Below are 18561 nucleotides of genomic sequence, written 5' to 3'. Positions count from 1 at the left end.
GGCTAAACTAGTCAAATCATAGTATATGTTTTCTATAAATAGAGTTTCATCAATTCTTTATTCTATTTCTATCTATCATAGATTAATTAAAGAAACACTAAAATAACGGAGAAAAAGAATGTCAAGTAATATTAGCATATGTGTGTTTGTGCTATGTGCCTTTGCGGCCAAAGCAGCCGCTCAATCCGCTCCTAGCGTAAGAGCAATTTACCATTTCTACAATCCTGCACAAAACAACTGGGATCTTTACCGAGTAAGTGCGTATTGCTCAACGTGGGATGGGAACCAACCGCTTGAGTGGCGTCAGAGATACGGCTGAACTGCTTTCTGTGGTCCAGTTGGACCGACCGGTCGTGACTCTTGCGGTAAATGCTTAAGAGTAAGTCACTAATTTTATCTCTTTCAAAAATCACGTTTTGAAGCAAACATCGTTATCATGTATATAAAATAGTGGGCATGTGTCATACATAGCGTCTTAAACGTAATACTATTAATAACCTTAAACAATACACAGGTAACGAATACTGCGACAAGAGCACAAGCAACGGTGAGAATCGTTGATCAGTAGGGTTGTAAATTGGTCTGTCCATGTCCAAATGGGTATGACTAATTGGACACATACATTTTATGGTCATTTATGGTCAAGGCTCAAATACACCCATATCCAAATATGTCCAAACCAAATAGGACCATGACCAATTGGTCTGTCCATTGGTTGCAGATTGAACCAAAATTTAAAACTCATAATTTACTAAAGTTTCATAAACTCATAATTATAAAGTTTCATAAACTCATAATTATAAAAGTTCATAAATTCATAATTGGATTGAAATAGGGGAGAGATAGAAACTCTAATTTCGTGTTTTTGACAAAATGAAAAAAAAAAATTCCCCCAAATTTTACAATCCCTAATTTTGAAGAATTATTGGACAGCCAATGTCCAAATTAGTTTGGACCATTTATTAATGGGCTAAAATGGTTTTAGGTCCATTTGACCACTTCAAATTTGGTTATGACCATAACCGGTCCAATTTAATTTGGACCTGGACAGCCCATGGTCTCTGAGCTCAATTGACATCTCTACTGATCAGTGTAGTAACGGCGGTTTGGACTTAGATGACGGCGTTTTCAAGCAGCTTGATACTGATGGTCAGGGATACGCTCGTGGGCACTTGATTGTCAGTTACGAGTTTGTCAACTGCTGAAGATCTTCATAAGGTTCATCTATTGATCTTCTTTTCATATATATAGCGCATATATATCTCCTTATTATATATATGCTTATATATATGCTAATAAGATGAAAATAAATGCCACCATGTATTCATAACAAAAAGAAAATAATGTATGTGGAAATTATAGTTGTTAAGGAATAAAGTGATAATTGGGTTTTAATATAATCCATGCAAATATTTGCATCCGTAAGTTACATACCGGCGACAGCAAGGAAGTAATCAAATTTGATATCCATTCACTGATCCAAAAATTCGGAATACTTAAAAATTGGGACTCCGTACGATGCGATAACCCCTAAAGACTAAAGAGACATAACATATAAACATCTGTCCCCTCTAATAAATGATCAATCTTATTTCCTCTTTAAACTTCCAATTTCCACCACAAAGCTTGAAAAGCCGCCATAGACATCCCCACGCAGATTAGTCATCCATTGAATATTCATAGCCTAACAAAATTATTCACAATGTGACAAAAAAATTTGGTATAGCAATTTAGTAAACAAAACAAAAAGAACATGTATCAATGATCCCTTTGCATCTTCCTCACACAAATAACTAAATATTTTCAAAACAAAAATATTTGAGCGAGCAAAAAATTAAAAATCCAAAAACCACAAATCTCAAGATTAATTAAAAAAAAAAAGCAAAATCCAACGTATATACAACATAACTTTAGCAAGGTAACAAGGTTATGGAGAGGTGAAGAAAATGCTAAATTCGTATGGAACAAAAAGTTTAGCCCATCGGAACCTCATGACTTCACATATACTTTATATGATGCGGCAGTCACAATCATAGGTAACTCTTTGATAATGTTTGGCAGACATGATTTAAAGAGTTTGCCTTTGAACGATTGTCATATGCTTGATTTAAATGCCTTTGAACGATTGTCATATGCTTGATTTAAATACCATGTGACCTGGGATGAGAAACAAACCATGTAAGTCACCATCTCTAAGATATTTTCATGCTGTTGCTTCTTACAATGACAAAAAGATTTATATCTATGGTGGTTGCTCGCAATAACCTCTTTCAGTGATCTTCATATTCTAGACTTATAGACGGTAAGTTAAGCTAAACTTCTACTAGTTCATTTGTCAGCGTATGATACAGATGTACTTGTTGGGTATGGTGGACTTTGTCATCAATACAACAACAAAGTAAGGAAAATTATATATAAAATGTACATACAATTGTTGATATATTTATTGAGAAATTATTTAAGTTATTCGTTTACATGATTGTGAGAAAGACTATTGATAATTTAAAAACTTCAATGCACTTTAAATTTTGAAGTATATTTGTGAAGTAGTAATAAACTAATTTTATACTCCCTTCTTGAAACTAATGTTTTGTAATAAAAATAACTTAAATATATACATCTAGTTTTTTAAAAAAGTTTGTACGAACTTTTTTCTTTTTGTCTCAAAATGTATTTATTAATGTTTTTTATCGAAATAATAGATGATCGTTTATACTTCAGTGATAAAAATAGCTTGCACACTTCATTTTGTTTGATATAAGTGTTGAAGAGAAATTTATATAATAATTTTTTTTGAAGATTATATTTTTTTGGTAAGGTTTGAAGATTATATTAATAAGAAAAGATTCAAGTAAATGAAGATTATATTAAATGAATTAGTGCTAAGAACAACTTATTTTATCATATATAAATTCATAATAATATTAGGATTCATAATATTATTTCGGAATTAATATGCTATTAATTTCAATTAATATGTTATTAATTTCTTAAATTAATAGGATTTTGTTGTTGAGATAAAAAAATCTGATAAAAAGGATTTTTTTTTTTGTAAAAGAAGGAAAAACAAAAAAATATTTCATCTATTTTTTATTTGGACGTTTAATACTCCTTTTTTAGGTTGGAAAAAAATACCTCATATATGCATAAAACTATTTAATATCTAAATTGTTGCTAATATTAAACCCATGGCTTAACTGTTCTTAACGAGATCTCTTAACGATGTTATCTAACCACACGTGTTTGTATAAATATATACAATATGTTTTTGCTATATTTCGAATAAGTTGACATAATCTGGTTGTTTTATTTGAATTAATAACCCTAAGAACCCTGGTTCGATGTCACCCCCACAGACTTATTAATTATTTTGATATATTTCAATCCACACACTTATTAATTACTTTGGTATATTTCAATCCAAACATTTTCGAAAATGTATTTTTCTATCCATACAATATGATATTTTTCAACCTGAATCATTCATAAAATTCAAATAAACTAATTGAACTTTTATTTGTGGTATCAAAATACTAATTTATACCCTATCAAAGCCGTCATAGACATCCCCACGCACACTAGTCATCCATTGAATATTCATACCCTAACGAAATTATTCACAATGTGACAAAAAATCTAGTATTGCAAATTGTTTATTCTATGAAAACAATTGTCCTATATATTTGTTCGTCCATCTTTGATTATATCACAACACATTTTTAAAGAACAAACACATAAAGATCGCCAATGGCAAGACTTAGCATATGCATGTTTGTTTTCCTATGCGCATTTGCGGCTAAAGCAGCCGCTCAAACCGCTACAAATGTAAGAGCAACTTACCATTACTATTATCCCGAGCAAAATGGTTGGGACCTTTACAAAGTAAGTGCCTATTGCTCAACATGGAAAGGAAACCTCCCGATCGAATGGCGTAGGAAGTACGGTTGGACAGCATTCTGCGGTCCAGTTGGACCACGAGGCCGTGATTCTTGTGGAAGATGCTTAAGGGTAAGTCACTCTATTTACATAACTACAATTTCCATGTGTCATGCATCTCTTATTAACATCAAATAAGGAAAAATAAAAGAACATATGCAAACGCAGGTGACTAATACTGCGACGGGAACACAAGCGACGGTGAGAATCGTTGATCAGTGTAGTAACGGCGGTTTGGACTTAGATGACGGCGTTTTCAGGCGGCTTGATACTAACGGTCAGGGATACGCTCGTGGGCACTTAATTGTTAACTACGCGTTTGTCAACTGCTGAAGATCTTCACGTTCATCCAATCACCGTCTTGCATCTTGTTATTTATCATATTTCATACTGTATATTTTAAGATAAAAATACTATCACGAGTTCAATTCAAATGTTTCACAATAAAGATAAATCATAAATCTACAATTGTGTGTAAGTTACTAAGAAACAAAATTATAAATGAATACAGTGTATATAAACCGGGTAATTTGTATTGTTATACAAATGGTGATGATGATATAAACTATTGTCTAATAATTTATACCTGATCTTTTCAGTTTCCGGTTAGGGTTCACAATAATAAAAAATCCGACCACAAACAAAACTTGGTTCGTAAAAAATATTACAAGCAAGCAAGTGCACATGAGGGAGAACAAGATAAGAAGCAGATCAAAACTTCATACAGAAACTAAATGGAGCCATCTCTAGAATAGATCTTATGATCTCGCCTTTACCTCATCCTTCCCATGAAACTTCCTTCCTGCATCTACAGCTTCTCTGTAGAAGAAAAGAGAGGTAACAAACATCATTTATCTTGAAACACGATAAGGAAAACAAAAACATCATAAGGGTTTCTCACGAACCTGAAAGCATCAACGAGCTCCTTGCTTTCAGGGCTAAGCAATACTCCCTCGTAAAAAGCATTGGCTGCCTCCTCAAACCGCTGGGGATTGATGAGAAGATTGGTGAATCCTACAGTTTCATTGATTAAAGATCAAATCTATTTAGTGGAAATAGATGGATCTTACCTCTAGCAAACGCAGAGCAGCGCCTTCTCTGAAACAAGCTTTAGGCCAATCAGGTTTTAGTTCTCTGCAGGTTTTAGCATCGGATAAAGCATGCTCAGCTTGTCCTAACCGCAACCAGCAGAGGCTTCGGTTTGAGTATAAGGTATGATCCGTTGGGTCAAAATCAATTGCCTATGTTCAAACAAAAATGCAACAAAATCACATATAGGCCTAGACTAAGAATCTTGTTTTGATTTTAGAATAAGTTTTAAAGTTGAAGACTTGTGTGTAAGCGTCAATAGCCATCTGGAAATCCTTTCTGTGAAAGGCTTCTTGTCCTCTTGCTTTTGCTTCTGCAGCTTTCGCCTTTGCTTCTGGGGAGACCTGTGGAAGTAAAAAATAGTAAATCTTCAAGCAAAACATATCATGTAAGAGAAAATGCATATCGATCAAAGTATGAAGTACCTCAGGAAGATCTTTCTTGGTACCGGTCTCTCCGGATTTCAACTTGTTTGCGTTTTCCTCTTGTTCCTGAATAATGTTTAAGTTGTTTTAGACAAGATTTATCAAAGCAATTGAGACTAAAAACCAGGAGAGATGTAAATATATTCATACTTTGTTTGTTTTCATGTGAGCGAGAACTCCATCAACAGTCCAGTCAGAAACAGATTCGAGTTTTGTTGTCAACGGGAAGAGGATCTCAACAACCTTTCTGTTGTCTCTAGCAGCCGCAACTTCTATAGGCTTATTGCCTTCCTGAGAGTTTACGGTAAGCTCAGTAAAGTTAGACAAGAATTGTTTCATATTGAATCAAATGAGCAAGAAAAATAGGTTTTGCTAATGAACTGAGTTACCAAGTTGGTTTTACCTCGTCTTTCTGATTAGGATCAGCGCCAGCTTTAAGTAAACAGTTAATTAGCTCAAGGTTTCCAATATCAGCCGCAATGTGCAATGGAGTTGCACCACCAGCAAAAACGTTAGCTTTGGCACCTGCCTGTGATAATGAAAAGAACATTATTGTGTTAGCTCGGATTTAAGATGCTAGGCAACTGAACCAACGAAATACAAGAGATTAAGAAGATGTCATTCATACCTTGACCAACAACTCTAAGCATGGTAGGGAACCCGCAGCCACTGCAGATAACAACGGAGTGATATCATCTTCAGTCCCAGCATTAGGCTGCAGAATCAATCACAAAACAAAGAAAAAAAACTTTTAAGGTTTATTGGAAAGTACGGTTCCAGATGATGGATCATTAAATAGAGGTATACACAAAAGTTTACATTGGCATTGTGTTGTAACAGGACTTCGACAGCATCTTTTTGGTCGTGACCAGCAGCCCAGATTAATGGCGTGCCAGATTCACTTTCAGAATCAACAGGAACACCTCTGGAGAGCAATTCCTTTAGCAACTCGATTTCTCCTAATAAATGTACAAAGAAGACATATAATAAGCAAAACAGAACACTCCATGACTGGAAAAAGTTGAAGTGAACACCAACCTGTCCCAGCCGCATGATGCAATGCTGTGGCTCCTAGTTCACTTGCTATATTAGGGTCAGCTCCATGCTCTAAAAGATACTTTGCCGTTTCAATCTGTCCTTGCCTCGCAGCATGAACAAGCGGAGTATCCCCTGCAAAACCATAACAATTCTCACATATCAAGTTTCAAATTAATGAGTTTGGGAATAAAAAAAGCAAAGTGTAAAAATACAAAGAACAAAACAAACCAGCTTCATCTTTTGCATCAGCATTGAGTTTCAGCTCTTCTAAAAGATATCTACATATCTCAATTTGCCCTTCTCTTGCAGCAAAGTGAAGCGCCCCACGTTTGTTTGCGTCTTTAATACTCTCCACAGTTTTTGTCAAGTCTTTTCCTTCATCAAGCTCCTTAGCAACCTCTGCTTGGAGAAGTCATATCAGTAGACAAAAAAAAAAAGAATCAAAGCTAAAAGAACATTGAGAGAAGTAAAAAAAAAGAACTCACTCTTAAGGAATTCAAGGTTCCCTGTAATGGCTGCATTCAGGAATTGCTGAACTTTCTCCCTCGCTAGAGTAAGAATTCAAAGAGTAAACAAAATTAGAGATTCAAAATTGCTACAAAACTTGTACTCTCGCACCAAGTGTTCAACTTCAATTCTTATCAACTTTGACCCCATAATAGAGCCAATCCAAAACTTTTGATTGAAATTAATACAAAACGAAAGAAAAAAACGAAACTTGGTCATCAGATCAATTCAACTAAAGAAAACTAAGAGAACCCATCAAGGAATCTAGAATTTAAACATTCAAAGAAAGAGATCGATACATCATTCATTCGAAACATATAGGAGCAAGAAGAGAGCAGACCTGCAAGAGCAGTAGAAGCATCAGGAGCCATAGCAGATACTAAGCCCTAACTTGTGTGTCTCGGATAAGTTAATGAAACTTGGAAGTAGGTTTTTGGATATCTCAGTTAGTTTCGTTCGTCGATACCGGAGTTTGTGTCTGATTATCTGAAGAAAGCTCAGAGTCAGAGAGGCTTCTAGGTTTTAAGAAGATTCAAGAGAGGAGGTGTTTTTAATCTTTTGATAGTTTTGAAATTTACACCCTCATATTTTTAACTATTACGAAACACACCCAATAATTTTATTTATATTAAACATACACCCCACTTCTCAAATCTTAGATGCAAATTTGCTCATGTAAATTTAGAGTTAAATTGCAATAATATCAACAAAAAAATATAGTTTAAAAATCGATTATCTAAAAAAGTCCATTTAATTTATCCAATCCAAGATCATATTGTAATCTTTTTTTTTGTATACAGCTTATGAACAAGAGGTATTTTTGTTTTCTCATCTTGTGTTCCCTTTACAGAGTATATACAAAAGCCATAATCTTCTTCTTCCTTTTTTTTTGTTTTCTTTCAAAATTTTCTATTTTGAGAGTCCTAATTTATAAAGGATTTATGTTTCCTATCTCTCAAAAGAAAATATTGAAGCTTACAATCACATATACACTCATCAATAAGACTGCATAACAGAGCATGCTACTGCTTGTGCCCAGTGTCTCAATCTCTGCTTCATTTGTTGAGGATCATCCCCTACCAATAAAAAAACCAACAAAACATCAAATTAAAACTCATGATTTTAAGCATTGTAAGAGTGACCTTTTTTTTTGAATCTTGAAATACCTGGGCATAAGATCTTTAATGAATCTGAATCAGTTTTTTTGGGACTACACGGTATACTGTTCGAAAAGGTTGATGCAGATACGCTGCTGCTACGGCTGCTGCTAGGTGAAGGGAGAGGTGAGACCTGACGATTCACTGCAAAGTAAAGATCAAGAGCTGGTAATGTATTGCATAGCTTTTGTCCTGCTTCTTCATTGAAACCGAAACCTAGCTCAATCGATCCCTTTAGCTCGTTCAAATCCTCATCCGTTAGTTTCATTTGTACACTAATATCATCTGAAATGCCTTTATGAAGCAGCTTCTTTTCTTGAATCATTATCATCTGACGTCTTCTTCTTTCCCAAGCAACGTCTCTTGGTGTTTCACGCATAGAGAGCTGCTTTGATAACCGTTGTTTTGGTTTCTGTGAGGCCACCGGTGTTGTTGTTGTTGTTTTGACCTCTGGAAACGTTGATCTTAAGATTGGCAATGTAAGGCCTTCTCTTCTTCTCACCATTTCTTTTTTTTTTGGTTTTCACTTGTTGTGTATATAAAGCAGAATGACCGGAAGCTAATGTGTTATGAAGAGGTGGCTTGTAAATGAAGATTAAGGGTTTTTCTTTCTGGTTTTGTTACCTCTTTTAAGAGATTATCAAAGCTAAGGGCTTTGAATCTTGTAAAATTTTTATGTATGTTCTTTGTCTGATGGCCGCGTGCGAACATTACGCGGCCAACAAAGAGGTTATAATGGGTCGGGTTGATCAGATATGTTCTTTATGCTCTTCTCTAGTAGGAATTTGCCCAACCCGACCAGATAACAGTTTTAGAAGACTCGAGGTGCTTTAATGGAGTATAGCAAAATAATTTCAACCACTGATCTATGCAATGGATATAGAGGTCAAAAAAGCTATTTTCCTCCATTGTTTAAATTTGATCATTGACTCATCCAGATCTTTCGGGGGACTTCCTTTGTTTACATCCTTGACCATTCTAAGAAAAGAGTTTCAAAATTTATCTTAGTATAGCTCGATCAAATCAAAAAAAAAAAATTCAGAAGTTTGAAACAATATGGTTTGAGAGTTTCTATATTTAGATTAGATAAATTCATGTTGTAGCAAAAGGAAAAAACACGTCTTTTATTTTCTTTTAACAACAATATGCTAAACATAGCTTGTTCGACTAATCCTCTCTACCATGAATTTTTTCTAACTACTTCTGTTTCTCTTCCAGACAAAACAACGGAGATTGAGAAAAAAGAAAAAAACAGTAACCTCATTGTAGAGAAAACAAACTAAACAAAATAGAAAGAAAAGAAAAGAAAAGCCTACCTTAAGATTCTTGTCTTGCCTTCTTGTTGATCCATGCAAGTCTTGTTTTGAGTTTCCATGGTTAGGTTATAGAGAAAATAAGATAAAGAGCTTCCAATTTGTTTCCAGGCATAAAAGTGACCACCCTCTTGATCTTCGCTCTTGCGTTTTCCTCTTGAGCCTGAGAGTTTAGACCCGTTGATGTGTCAGCCATGAACGGGAAAACTCGAGTTCTCTTTTTCCTCTTGCCTCTCACGCTTCTCCTGATATCTCCAACTAGATGTAACGGTCAGGATTTCGCGCTGGGCTGCGGGGCAACAGAAGCTTCGACTGACCCAGACAAGAAAAAATGGGAACCAGATACAAAGTTTCTAAAGACAGGAAACTCAGTTCACGCAACAGCTACATATCAAGACCCTTCACTTCTCTCAACAGTTCCTTATATGACAGCCAGAATCTTTACAGCTCCAGCAACTTATGAAATCCCGGTTAAAGGAGACCAAAGACATTTGCTCCGGTTACATTTCTACCCATCAACGTACACTGGTCTCAACATCTCAAACTCGTATTTTGCTGTGGCTGCTAACGATGTTGTCCTACTGAGCAATTTCAGCGCTGAGATTACGTGTCAAGCTTTGACACAAGCTTATCTGGTTAAAGAATATTCTCTTGCACCCACCACGAAAGATGTTTTGAGCATCACGTTTACCCCATCAGACAAGCATAAAGACACATTCGCCTTTATAAACGGTATCGAGGTGATTCAAATGCCAGAACTGTTTGATACGGCGGTTCTTGTTGGTTTCGCAGATCAGACAGTTGATGCCAAGACATCAAATCTTCAGTCAATGTTTAGGCTTAATGTTGGTGGTCAAGACATCCCTGGAAGCCAAGACTCTGGTGGGTTGACAAGAACTTGGTACAACGATGCACCTTACATCTTTAGTGCGGGTCTTGGTGTTACACTTCAAGCAAGCAACAATTTTAGGATCAATTACCAGAAAATGCCGGTGTCTGTAGCTCCAGCTGATGTATACAAAACAGCAAGATCTCAAGGCCCAAACGGAGATATCAACCTCAAATCCAATCTTACATGGATGTTCCAAATTGATAAAAACTTCACTTACATCTTTAGACTTCATTTCTGTGAATTCCAGCTTTCCAAAATCAACCAAAAGGCTTTCAACATTTACATCAATAACAGAACAGCGCAAGCAGATACTACTCCTGCAGATATTATAGGATGGACTGGAGAAAAAGGAGTCCCGACTTACAAAGACTATGCAATATATGTTGATGGTACCAACGGAGGTGAAGAGATTACACTTCAGATGACTCCATCAACGTTTGGTCAACCGGAATATTATGATTCACAGCTTAACGGGTTAGAGATTTTCAAGATGGACACCATGAAAAACCTTGCCGGTCCAAACCCTCAGCCGTCGCCTATGCAAGCTGAGGCAGAGGTTAAAAAAGAATTCAAAAGCGGAAAGACAACTGCTTTCATCATTGGCTCGGCAGGAGGAGTTGCAGCGGTTTTACTTTGTGCTCTGTGCTTCACGGTATACCAAAAGAAACGAAGATTTCAAGGAGGAGATTCTCACACATCAAGCTGGCTTCCTATATATGGAAACTCCACCACATCAGGAACCAAATCAACCATCTCAGGGAAGAGCAACAATGGAAGTCACTTATCTAATCTCGCAGCAGGTTTATGCCGTAGATTCTCTTTAGCTGAAATCAAACACGGAACTCAAAACTTCGATGATTCCAACGTCATTGGAGTTGGAGGTTTTGGTAAAGTCTACAAAGGAGTTATAGACGGGACAACAAAAGTAGCAGTCAAAAGATCAAACCCAAACTCAGAACAAGGACTCAACGAGTTCGAGACAGAAATAGAACTTCTCTCAAGACTAAGACACAAACACTTAGTCTCATTGATAGGATACTGCGAAGATGGAGGAGAAATGTGTCTCATATATGATTACATGGCACTTGGAACACTCCGTGAACATCTATACAACACAAAGAAACCACAGTTAACTTGGAAACGAAGGCTAGAGATAGCAATCGGAGCAGCTAGAGGATTACATTACCTTCACACAGGAGCAAAGTACACGATCATACACAGAGACGTGAAAACAACTAACATACTTGTAGATGAGAACTGGGTAGCTAAAGTTTCAGACTTTGGGTTATCAAAAACAGGACCTAACATGAACGGAGGACATGTAACAACCGTAGTCAAAGGAAGTTTCGGATATTTAGATCCTGAGTATTTCAGAAGACAGCAACTGACCGAGAAGTCAGATGTTTACTCATTCGGAGTTGTTCTGTTTGAAATCTTGTGCGCAAGACCAGCGCTGAACCCAAATCTTCCCAAGGAACAAGTGAGTCTCGGAGATTGGGCAATGAACTGCAAACGTAAAGGAACATTAGATGATATAATCGATCCTAATCTAAAAGGGAAGATCAATTCGGAGTGTTTGAAGAAATTTGCAGACACGGCGGAGAAGTGTCTCTCAGACAGTGGTTTAGAACGGCCGACGATGGGAGATGTTTTGTGGAATCTTGAATTCGCGCTTCAGCTTCAAGAAACTGCTGATGGGACTCGTCGGACTCCGAATCGTGGAGGAAGCTCTGAGGATGTCGGCGGTGGAGGAGGAGGCATGGCGGCGGTTAACGTTGCCGGCAGAGACGACGTGAGTGATGATCTTTCTTCGGAAGATAGCAGTGGAATCTTCTCTCAGATTGTAAATCCTAAAGGGCGATAAGGTAATTTTGCAATATTTACATTTTTATTCTCCTAATTTTAATTTTAAAGTCTTAATTTTGTTTTTGTTTTTCTCTAATTGGCAGGATTAAAGAAAAGAAAAGGAATTTGGATTAAAAAACTTGAAGATGATTTTACATTTGACTGATATGTTAACAAATAATTAATCGAAACATGTTTTAAGATAATATCCTCTTTTGTGATTATTACATGTAATCAAAATTATATTTTGTATTTTACAATTCCTAGTTAGAATTCCTTATTTTTTTTAATTAATGGTAATTTGTTTTGTCGAATGAGAACTGTTTTACAATTTTGCCCTTATCTAAAAAAGGAAATTAAAAATCCACAATAAAAAGCGATATTAACCCTAAACTAAAACTACGATTTCAGTTTCAACTTTTTACTCTGTTTCTCCCACAAACCACCGCACTTTTGCGAATCTCAACCTCCTTCCTCTCGTCGCCGTCTTATAGCCACCGGTCATATATTCGCCGCCGTCGGTCTTCCCTACGTTGACCATTGTGGGTTAGTTTATCTCTCTCTTGTTCGTTTCTGGGTATAGAAATCAGTGGCTCTCTCGATTTAGATATTATCTTTCTCTAGCAAAGTTTGCAGCTTTCTTCTCTGTTTCCTATTTTTGTTTACTTAGATTGTACTTTTGTTATAGGTTGAAGAAGAAGGAGAGCAATTACAGGCAATTGTGTCTGAAGAGATCGTTTATGGTGAAGAGAGCTCCAATTACTCGGAGTGAAGGTCTAAGGTGAGGCAATTGTGGGATCTCTTACAACTCCAAGAGTGAAAAAGCAATGGCTTACGGTGGTCCGTCAATGAATCCACCGGCTATGATGACTACTGGCGCAGTTCCCGGGTCTGGTAATCTGAAGCAAGTGAAATTAGAGAGAGAAAGCGAGCTTAGGATTGAAGTCTCTGAGGAGCCTCTCAGACTCCGTTTGGTCAACGGGACCGCTGAGATTTTCGGCTCTGAACTGCCTCCTGAAATCTGGCGTACCTTCCCTCCTCGCCTCAAATTTGCGGTATGTTTTCTAACCTGCGTTTGCAAGACATTATGCTTGTGGCTAATAGATACAATGAGCTTGTTGGTAACATATTTAGTATTGGGTTTTGGTTGTTAGAGAGCCTTTCTTGATTTGGTTTAAGTTGTGGTTATCTTTCTTGAAAGGTACATCCTTTTGCCAATGAACTTTGATTGGGTTTGGGTTGGATAAAAGACTCAAGGTTTATGTAATAATAATTGTTAAATGGGTTGTATAAAGATTTATGATACATGTTTACTGGCAAAGGATGTACCTTTCTTTCTGTTTTATTTATTTTCTTCTGCTACTGATTTATGTAAAGCTATAAAGATCATAGCTCTGTAACACTATGCTTACCGTTGTGCCTTTTGATTATTTTTAGGTTTTCACATGGTATGGAGCGACAATTGAGATGGATGGTGTCACGGAAACTGACTATACAGCAGATGAGGTTTGCTTACTTGTTTCATTTTCATATTTCCTTTAGATATTTTAGAGAGCAAAACATATCAACTAACAATGTCTTCGTTTCTAGACACCGATGGTCAGCTACATTAATGTGCACGCAATACTAGATGCTAGGAGACGTTTGGCCAAAGCTTCCACATCCAATGAACCAGAATCTTCTCAGGTACTTTTTTCCTCGATAATCATGTTATTGTATTCCAATATCGGCAAAAGTTTTAAACACTTGGTTCTAAAGAATTCACTTAATGCAGGGACCTCGGGTTATTGTAGTAGGGCCTGTCGATTCCGGGAAGAGCACGTTGACAAAGATGCTTCTTAGTTGGGCAGCTAAACAAGGATGGAAACCTACATTTGTAGACCTTGATGTTGGCCAAGGGTCAATTACAATACCGGGTTCGATTGCTGCTACACCTATTGAAATGCCACTGGATCCAGTTGAAGGGTTTACTCTTGATATGGCCCTTGTATACTACTACGGCCACATAACACCTAGGTAAGTGATTTTTCAAATTTCTCTTCCCCATCATATATGTTCTTTTCACTCAATGTGTAATTTTAAAACTTTTTTTAGTGGCTCTTCCAGTGCCAACATTGAACTGTACAAAACTCTGGTGAAAGAGCTTGCTCAAGTTCTGGAGAGACAGTTTGTAGGAAACCCTGAATCTCGAGCTGCTGGAATGGTGATCAACACAATGGGATGGATCGAGGGTCCGGGTTACGAGGTAAAATTAGCTTCTTTTTAGCGTGTTTTCCGGTAAAGTTAGCTCCTTTTTAGTGGATTTTTCGTTGTGCTAACGTCTGTTAAAAATTTGTATTTGCGTTGTTTTTGCAGCTGCTTCTACATGCAATAGACACATTCAACGCCTCTGTTGTACTAGTATTGGGTCAGGAAAAACTATTCAGCAGGCTTAAAGACTTCCTTAGTAGAAGTAAGAGTAATGTTGACGTCGTGAAACTTCACAAGTCTGGTGGAGTTGTAGCTAGGGCCAGAGAGTTCCGGCAAAGTTCAAGAAATTCTAGGATTCAGGTAAATATTTTCAGTCTCATATCTTTTTAATATCCAATTGATCATGCCTTTTGGGAAGTGAAATTCATAAACTAGAAAACTTTAATTTTCCAGGAATATTTTTACGGTCTATCCAAAGAACTCTCTCCGTATGCCAATACATCAAGTTTCAGTGATCTGCAAGTGTTCAGAATTGGTGGTGGACCACAAGCTCCAATGTCAGCTCTGCCAATCGGGTCTGACCGGGTTTCAAATCCGTTGAGGGTGACGCCTGTAAATATTGATAACCGGGATCTGCTGCATTCTGTTCTGGCTGTCTCATACGCTGAAGAACCAGACCAGATTGTCTCAAGGTAAATTTCTAAACGTTCTTGCTGTTTCCACAAATCAAAAGCTTTTGTTTCTTTTGGTCTTTCTGATGTTTCTTTCTTTGTATCTGATATGGTGTTTATGTTTGATGATGCAGCAATGTTTCTGGGTTTGTGTATGTGACGGAAGTTGATATACCGAGGAAGAAGATAACGTATTTAGCACCATCGCCAGGGACATTACCTAGCAAGTTCTTGATCGCTGGATCTTTGTCATGGCTTGAGTCAACGAAATGATTTAGTTAGGGAAGATAGAGAGGCATGTTCTGTGCTTGGAGGATGATGCAGCAGCTCATTTATGTAACTTAAAATTTACAAGTAGCCATCCCGTTCTGTCCTATACAAACCGCACAAGGTTTTCTTACAGTTTCGAGTTTAAAAATGATTGCTGTGGATTAGATGTGTTTGTCTTTTTGTAATATGATATTAAAAATAAAATGATGGAAATTATGTTATTAATGTTCAATTGCGTTAGTTCTATTTTCCGGTTAAAGCATATTCAAGTAGTAATGTTTTTATTGACGAAAAAAAAAAGTGTGTTGCTGCTATCAAGTTTTTTTTCTTCTATATATATGCATGAATCTCTTAACAATTTAGTGATTTACTTATTGTGTAGCGGCTACATATTAATTTAAAAATCTATTTACAATTTACCGCATGGTATACAGTATCAGGTCCTAGATTTGAATAGTTGGACTTGGTCCAGAATTGAAATCAATACAACGGCAGTTGTAACTGGTCATTCTCTTGTTAGTTACTTGGGTAACCAAGTTGATTTCTATTGGAGGTCTTACAAATGATGATGCAGTGATGATCTTTGATACCTAGACAAATACATGGTCTTTGGTTTCAACAAATGGTCGCGTGCAAGACAGTCGGTCACAATCATAAGTAACTCGTTGATGGTATCTTGCAGACATGATTTGAAGAGTTTGTCTTTGAACGATTGTCATATGCTTGATTTTATACTCTTTTCTTGAAACTAACTTAAATATATACATCTAGTTTTTTTTGTACGAAGTTTTTTTTTTGTCAAAATGTATTTATTACTATTTTTCTCGAAATAATAGATGACCATATTTATATTTCAGTGATAAAAATAGTGTTTGATATTAGTGTTTGATATTTCTATGTATTTATAAATATATTAGTATAAATTAGTGTTTGATATTTCATAAATAATATATATATTTATGAAATACATAATATATTTATATAATATATATAATATAAATATATTAGTGTTTGATATTTCTATGTATTTATAAATATATATATATATATATTAGTGTTTGATATTTCTATATATTATATAAATATATTATGTATTTCATAAATATATATATTATTTCTATGTATTTATATTTAGTGTTTTTTTGTCAAACTAATGTATTTATATGTATTTAGTGTTTGATATTTCTCGAATTAATAAGTGACCATATTGCACACTTCATTTTGTTTGATATTAGTGTTGAAAATAAAGTTATATGTTAAATTTTTTGAATATTATATTAGTAAGAAAAGATTCAAGTAAATGAAGTCAAGTACTAAGAACAACTTATTTTTATCATATATAAATTTATAATAATATTAGGATTCATAATATTCTAATTTCAGAATTAATATGTTATTAATTTCTTAAATTAATAGAATTTTGTTTTTGAGATAATGGAGCAGAAACAAAATACATTAACAATAGAATATCTGATGAATTGATCGTGGTTGACTGTTTTCTGTTTGGGTTTTTTTTTTTTGTTTTTTTTTTCTGATAGTTAACATAATATCTTATACTGAAATTAGAATATTATGATCACGATACAGGATAAGCATTTTTTTCCCATGGGTATTGTTCACCAATTAGGACTTTCTTCCCGTGCTTACAGATTTAGGCTTTTTTATATAGGGAAAAAACGTATTTACCCTTCTCAAAACCGATATCGCCCCCTTCTGTCTCTCTTTTCTCAGCTTCTGCGATAGCCGATAGTGATGACGTATCTCGATTCTCTTTCGTCACTACACCCTCCGGAAAGAAGATATTCATTACGACTTCTGCATTTGTGATTTGGATTCCGGAAAGAACATCATGACTATGACCTCCATAACATTCAGTGTGAAGCTCTTAAGCTAATTCTGAAGTTCCCCGAGGTATGTGAAGAATTCTATTTTCATTTCTTTGTGATTTCAAGCGTCTGTTTTGGGTATAATATCTTCATGTTCCCCGAGGTGTTTTTGTAAAATCGCTTATACAAAAATATTAGCCAGCCCGTTTTGTCCTATACAAACCGCACAAGGTTTTCTCACAGTTTCGAGTTTAAAAGATGATTGCTGTGGATTAGATGTGTTCGTCTTTTTGTAATATGATATTAAAAACAAAATGATGGAAATAATGTTATTAATGTTCAATTGCGTTAGTTCTATTTTCCGGTTAAAGCATATTCAAGTAGTGATGTTTTTATTGACTAGAAGAAGAAGAAGAAAAAATGTGTGTTGCTGCTATAAGTTTTTCTGTATATGCATGAATTTACAATTTACTCAGTACGTAGTGGCAACATATTAATTTTAAAATCTATTTACAATTTACCACATGGTATACAGTACCCGTAGTAAAAAACTACACTACACTTTCATTGTGAGTTGAGTTGCCTTGCCGGGTCGGATTGGAAACCTCACGTGTCGCTCGAACTGATAAGGCTTTTGGGGACATAAACAGTGGGTAAATTTTTTTGTTCCCTTCCCTATTAATAACATTTTGATAACCCAAATTTAGTTGTTTACGACGTAAATTTCATATGTTTTGTAGTCAAGAGAATGATTAATGAGTTGAGTGGGGGAGTTGAGGAGCCTTAAAGAAACTGTGGAGATCAATCAGGGGATGTTTAATCTACACCTGAGACTGAGAGGACACATGCGTAGTAGAGGTGGTGAGTAACTAAAAACATATATATCCTGACTGTCTGACCAAAAAGGATGAAAAATGTAATGTTGCGGTTATTGTTTTCTAGGTAGTCAACAAACTAAGGACAATTATATATCAATTTTAATACATATTATTATCAATATATTTATTGAAAAATTATTTAAGTTACTCGTTTATATGATTGTGAGAAAGACTCTTGATAATTAAAAAAAAATTCATTGCACTTTAATTTTTGTAGTATATTTGTGAAGTAGTAATAAACTAATTGTATACTCCCTTCTAATGTTTTGTAATAAAAACAACTTAAATATATATATATATATATATATATATATATCTAGTTTTTTTAGTTTGTACGAACTTTTTTCTTTTTGTCAAAATGTATTTATTATTGTTTTTCTCGAAATAATAAATAATCATTTATACTTCAGTGATAAAAATAGCCTGCACAATTCATTTTCTTTGATATAATTGTTGAAAATAAAATTATATGTTAAATTTTTTGAAGATTATATTAATAAGAAAAGATTCAAGTAAATGAAGAT

General features: G+C 35.3%; 4 protein-coding genes and 2 pseudogenes across 9 annotated transcripts; 4 read left to right on the top strand and 2 right to left on the bottom strand.

Annotated features, from left to right (window-relative positions):
* Window positions 1-87: 87 nt before the first annotated feature.
* Window positions 88-1386, top strand: LOC104744581 (pathogenesis-related protein PR-4-like; annotated as a pseudogene). The gene is made up of 3 exons (XR_015582131.1): window positions 88-379; window positions 515-580; window positions 1092-1386. The product of XR_015582131.1 is annotated as a pathogenesis-related protein PR-4-like (transcript).
* Window positions 1387-3570: 2184 nt separating this feature from the next.
* LOC104744579 (pathogenesis-related protein PR-4) lies at window positions 3571-4465 on the top strand. Its single transcript, XM_010465657.3, has 2 exons — window positions 3571-4008; window positions 4105-4465. Exons 1-2 carry the CDS (start codon window positions 3748-3750, stop codon window positions 4267-4269), a joined length of 426 nt encoding a protein of 141 aa, XP_010463959.1. The 5' UTR covers window positions 3571-3747; the 3' UTR covers window positions 4270-4465.
* A 24-nt stretch (window positions 4466-4489) lies between these two features.
* On the bottom strand, window positions 4490-7519 carry LOC104744578 (uncharacterized). Its single transcript, XM_010465656.3, has 13 exons — window positions 7336-7519; window positions 6974-7036; window positions 6717-6887; window positions 6489-6620; window positions 6270-6409; window positions 6079-6165; window positions 5854-5979; window positions 5601-5741; window positions 5451-5516; window positions 5268-5369; window positions 5007-5177; window positions 4842-4921; window positions 4490-4755 (listed from the first exon to the last, which is right to left on the bottom strand). The coding sequence occupies exons 1-13, from the start codon at window positions 7364-7366 to the stop codon at window positions 4695-4697; spliced, it is 1371 nt and encodes a 456-aa protein (XP_010463958.1). The 5' UTR covers window positions 7367-7519; the 3' UTR covers window positions 4490-4694.
* A 208-nt stretch (window positions 7520-7727) lies between these two features.
* LOC104744576 (uncharacterized) lies at window positions 7728-10385 on the bottom strand. Its single transcript, XM_010465654.2, has 3 exons — window positions 9469-10385; window positions 8162-9130; window positions 7728-8071 (listed from the first exon to the last, which is right to left on the bottom strand). Exons 2-3 carry the CDS (start codon window positions 8655-8657, stop codon window positions 7992-7994), a joined length of 576 nt encoding a protein of 191 aa, XP_010463956.1. The 5' UTR covers window positions 8658-9130; window positions 9469-10385; the 3' UTR covers window positions 7728-7991.
* Window positions 9373-12516, top strand: LOC104744577 (receptor-like protein kinase ANXUR1 pseudogene; annotated as a pseudogene). Its single transcript, XR_015582129.1, has 2 exons — window positions 9373-12222; window positions 12307-12516. The product of XR_015582129.1 is annotated as a receptor-like protein kinase ANXUR1 pseudogene (transcript).
* Window positions 12429-15579, top strand: LOC104744575 (protein CLP1 homolog). Of its 4 annotated transcripts, none has more exons than XM_010465652.3 (9): window positions 12429-12748; window positions 12891-13257; window positions 13640-13708; window positions 13793-13888; window positions 13977-14218; window positions 14309-14447; window positions 14558-14752; window positions 14846-15084; window positions 15198-15579. In XM_010465652.3, the coding sequence occupies exons 2-9, from the start codon at window positions 13030-13032 to the stop codon at window positions 15334-15336; spliced, it is 1347 nt and encodes a 448-aa protein (XP_010463954.1). In that variant the 5' UTR covers window positions 12429-12748; window positions 12891-13029; the 3' UTR covers window positions 15337-15579. The 4 variants fall into 4 exon arrangements, with proteins under 4 accessions (XP_010463954.1, XP_010463952.1, XP_087344263.1 ...); XM_010465650.3 differs by having other exon boundaries at window positions 12571-12748; window positions 14297-14447; XM_087488137.1 differs by having other exon boundaries at window positions 12604-12744.
* Window positions 15580-18561: the final 2982 nt, after the last annotated feature.

This window comes from Camelina sativa, chromosome 15, assembly GCF_030686135.1.
Source record: "Camelina sativa cultivar CO46 ecotype springtype chromosome 15, ASM3068613v1".
NCBI lineage: Eukaryota > Viridiplantae > Streptophyta > Magnoliopsida > Brassicales > Brassicaceae > Camelina > Camelina sativa.
The sequence above is the reverse complement of the archived record's forward strand: the minus strand, read 5'-3'. Positions and strand labels throughout refer to the sequence as shown.

What these genes read in the sequence shown, in the direction of transcription:
- LOC104744576 (XM_010465654.2), bottom strand. Translation starts at nt 8,657, where the DNA reads ATGGTGAGAAGAAGAGAAGGCCTTACATTGCCAATCTTAAGATCAACG. An exon ending in ATTAAAGATCTTATGCCCAG is followed by an intron (nt 8,072 to 8,161) that starts GTATTTCAAGAT and finishes TTTTATTGGTAG; the next exon opens with GGGATGATCCTCAACAAATG.
- LOC104744579 (XM_010465657.3), top strand. Translation starts at nt 3,748, where the DNA reads ATGGCAAGACTTAGCATATGCATGTTTGTTTTCCTATGCGCATTTGCG. An exon ending in CTTGTGGAAGATGCTTAAGG is followed by an intron (nt 4,009 to 4,104) that starts GTAAGTCACTCT and finishes ATGCAAACGCAG; the next exon opens with GTGACTAATACTGCGACGGG.
- LOC104744575 (XM_010465650.3), top strand. Translation starts at nt 13,030, where the DNA reads ATGGCTTACGGTGGTCCGTCAATGAATCCACCGGCTATGATGACTACT. An exon ending in TCGAGGGTCCGGGTTACGAG is followed by an intron (nt 14,448 to 14,557) that starts GTAAAATTAGCT and finishes TTGTTTTTGCAG; the next exon opens with CTGCTTCTACATGCAATAGA. An exon ending in CAAGAAATTCTAGGATTCAG is followed by an intron (nt 14,753 to 14,845) that starts GTAAATATTTTC and finishes TTAATTTTCCAG; the next exon opens with GAATATTTTTACGGTCTATC.
- LOC104744578 (XM_010465656.3), bottom strand. Translation starts at nt 7,366, where the DNA reads ATGGCTCCTGATGCTTCTACTGCTCTTGCAG. An exon ending in ATCCTAATCAGAAAGACGAG is followed by an intron (nt 5,742 to 5,853) that starts GTAAAACCAACT and finishes GTAAACTCTCAG; the next exon opens with GAAGGCAATAAGCCTATAGA. An exon ending in CTGCTCTGCGTTTGCTAGAG is followed by an intron (nt 4,922 to 5,006) that starts GTAAGATCCATC and finishes ATCAATCCCCAG; the next exon opens with CGGTTTGAGGAGGCAGCCAA.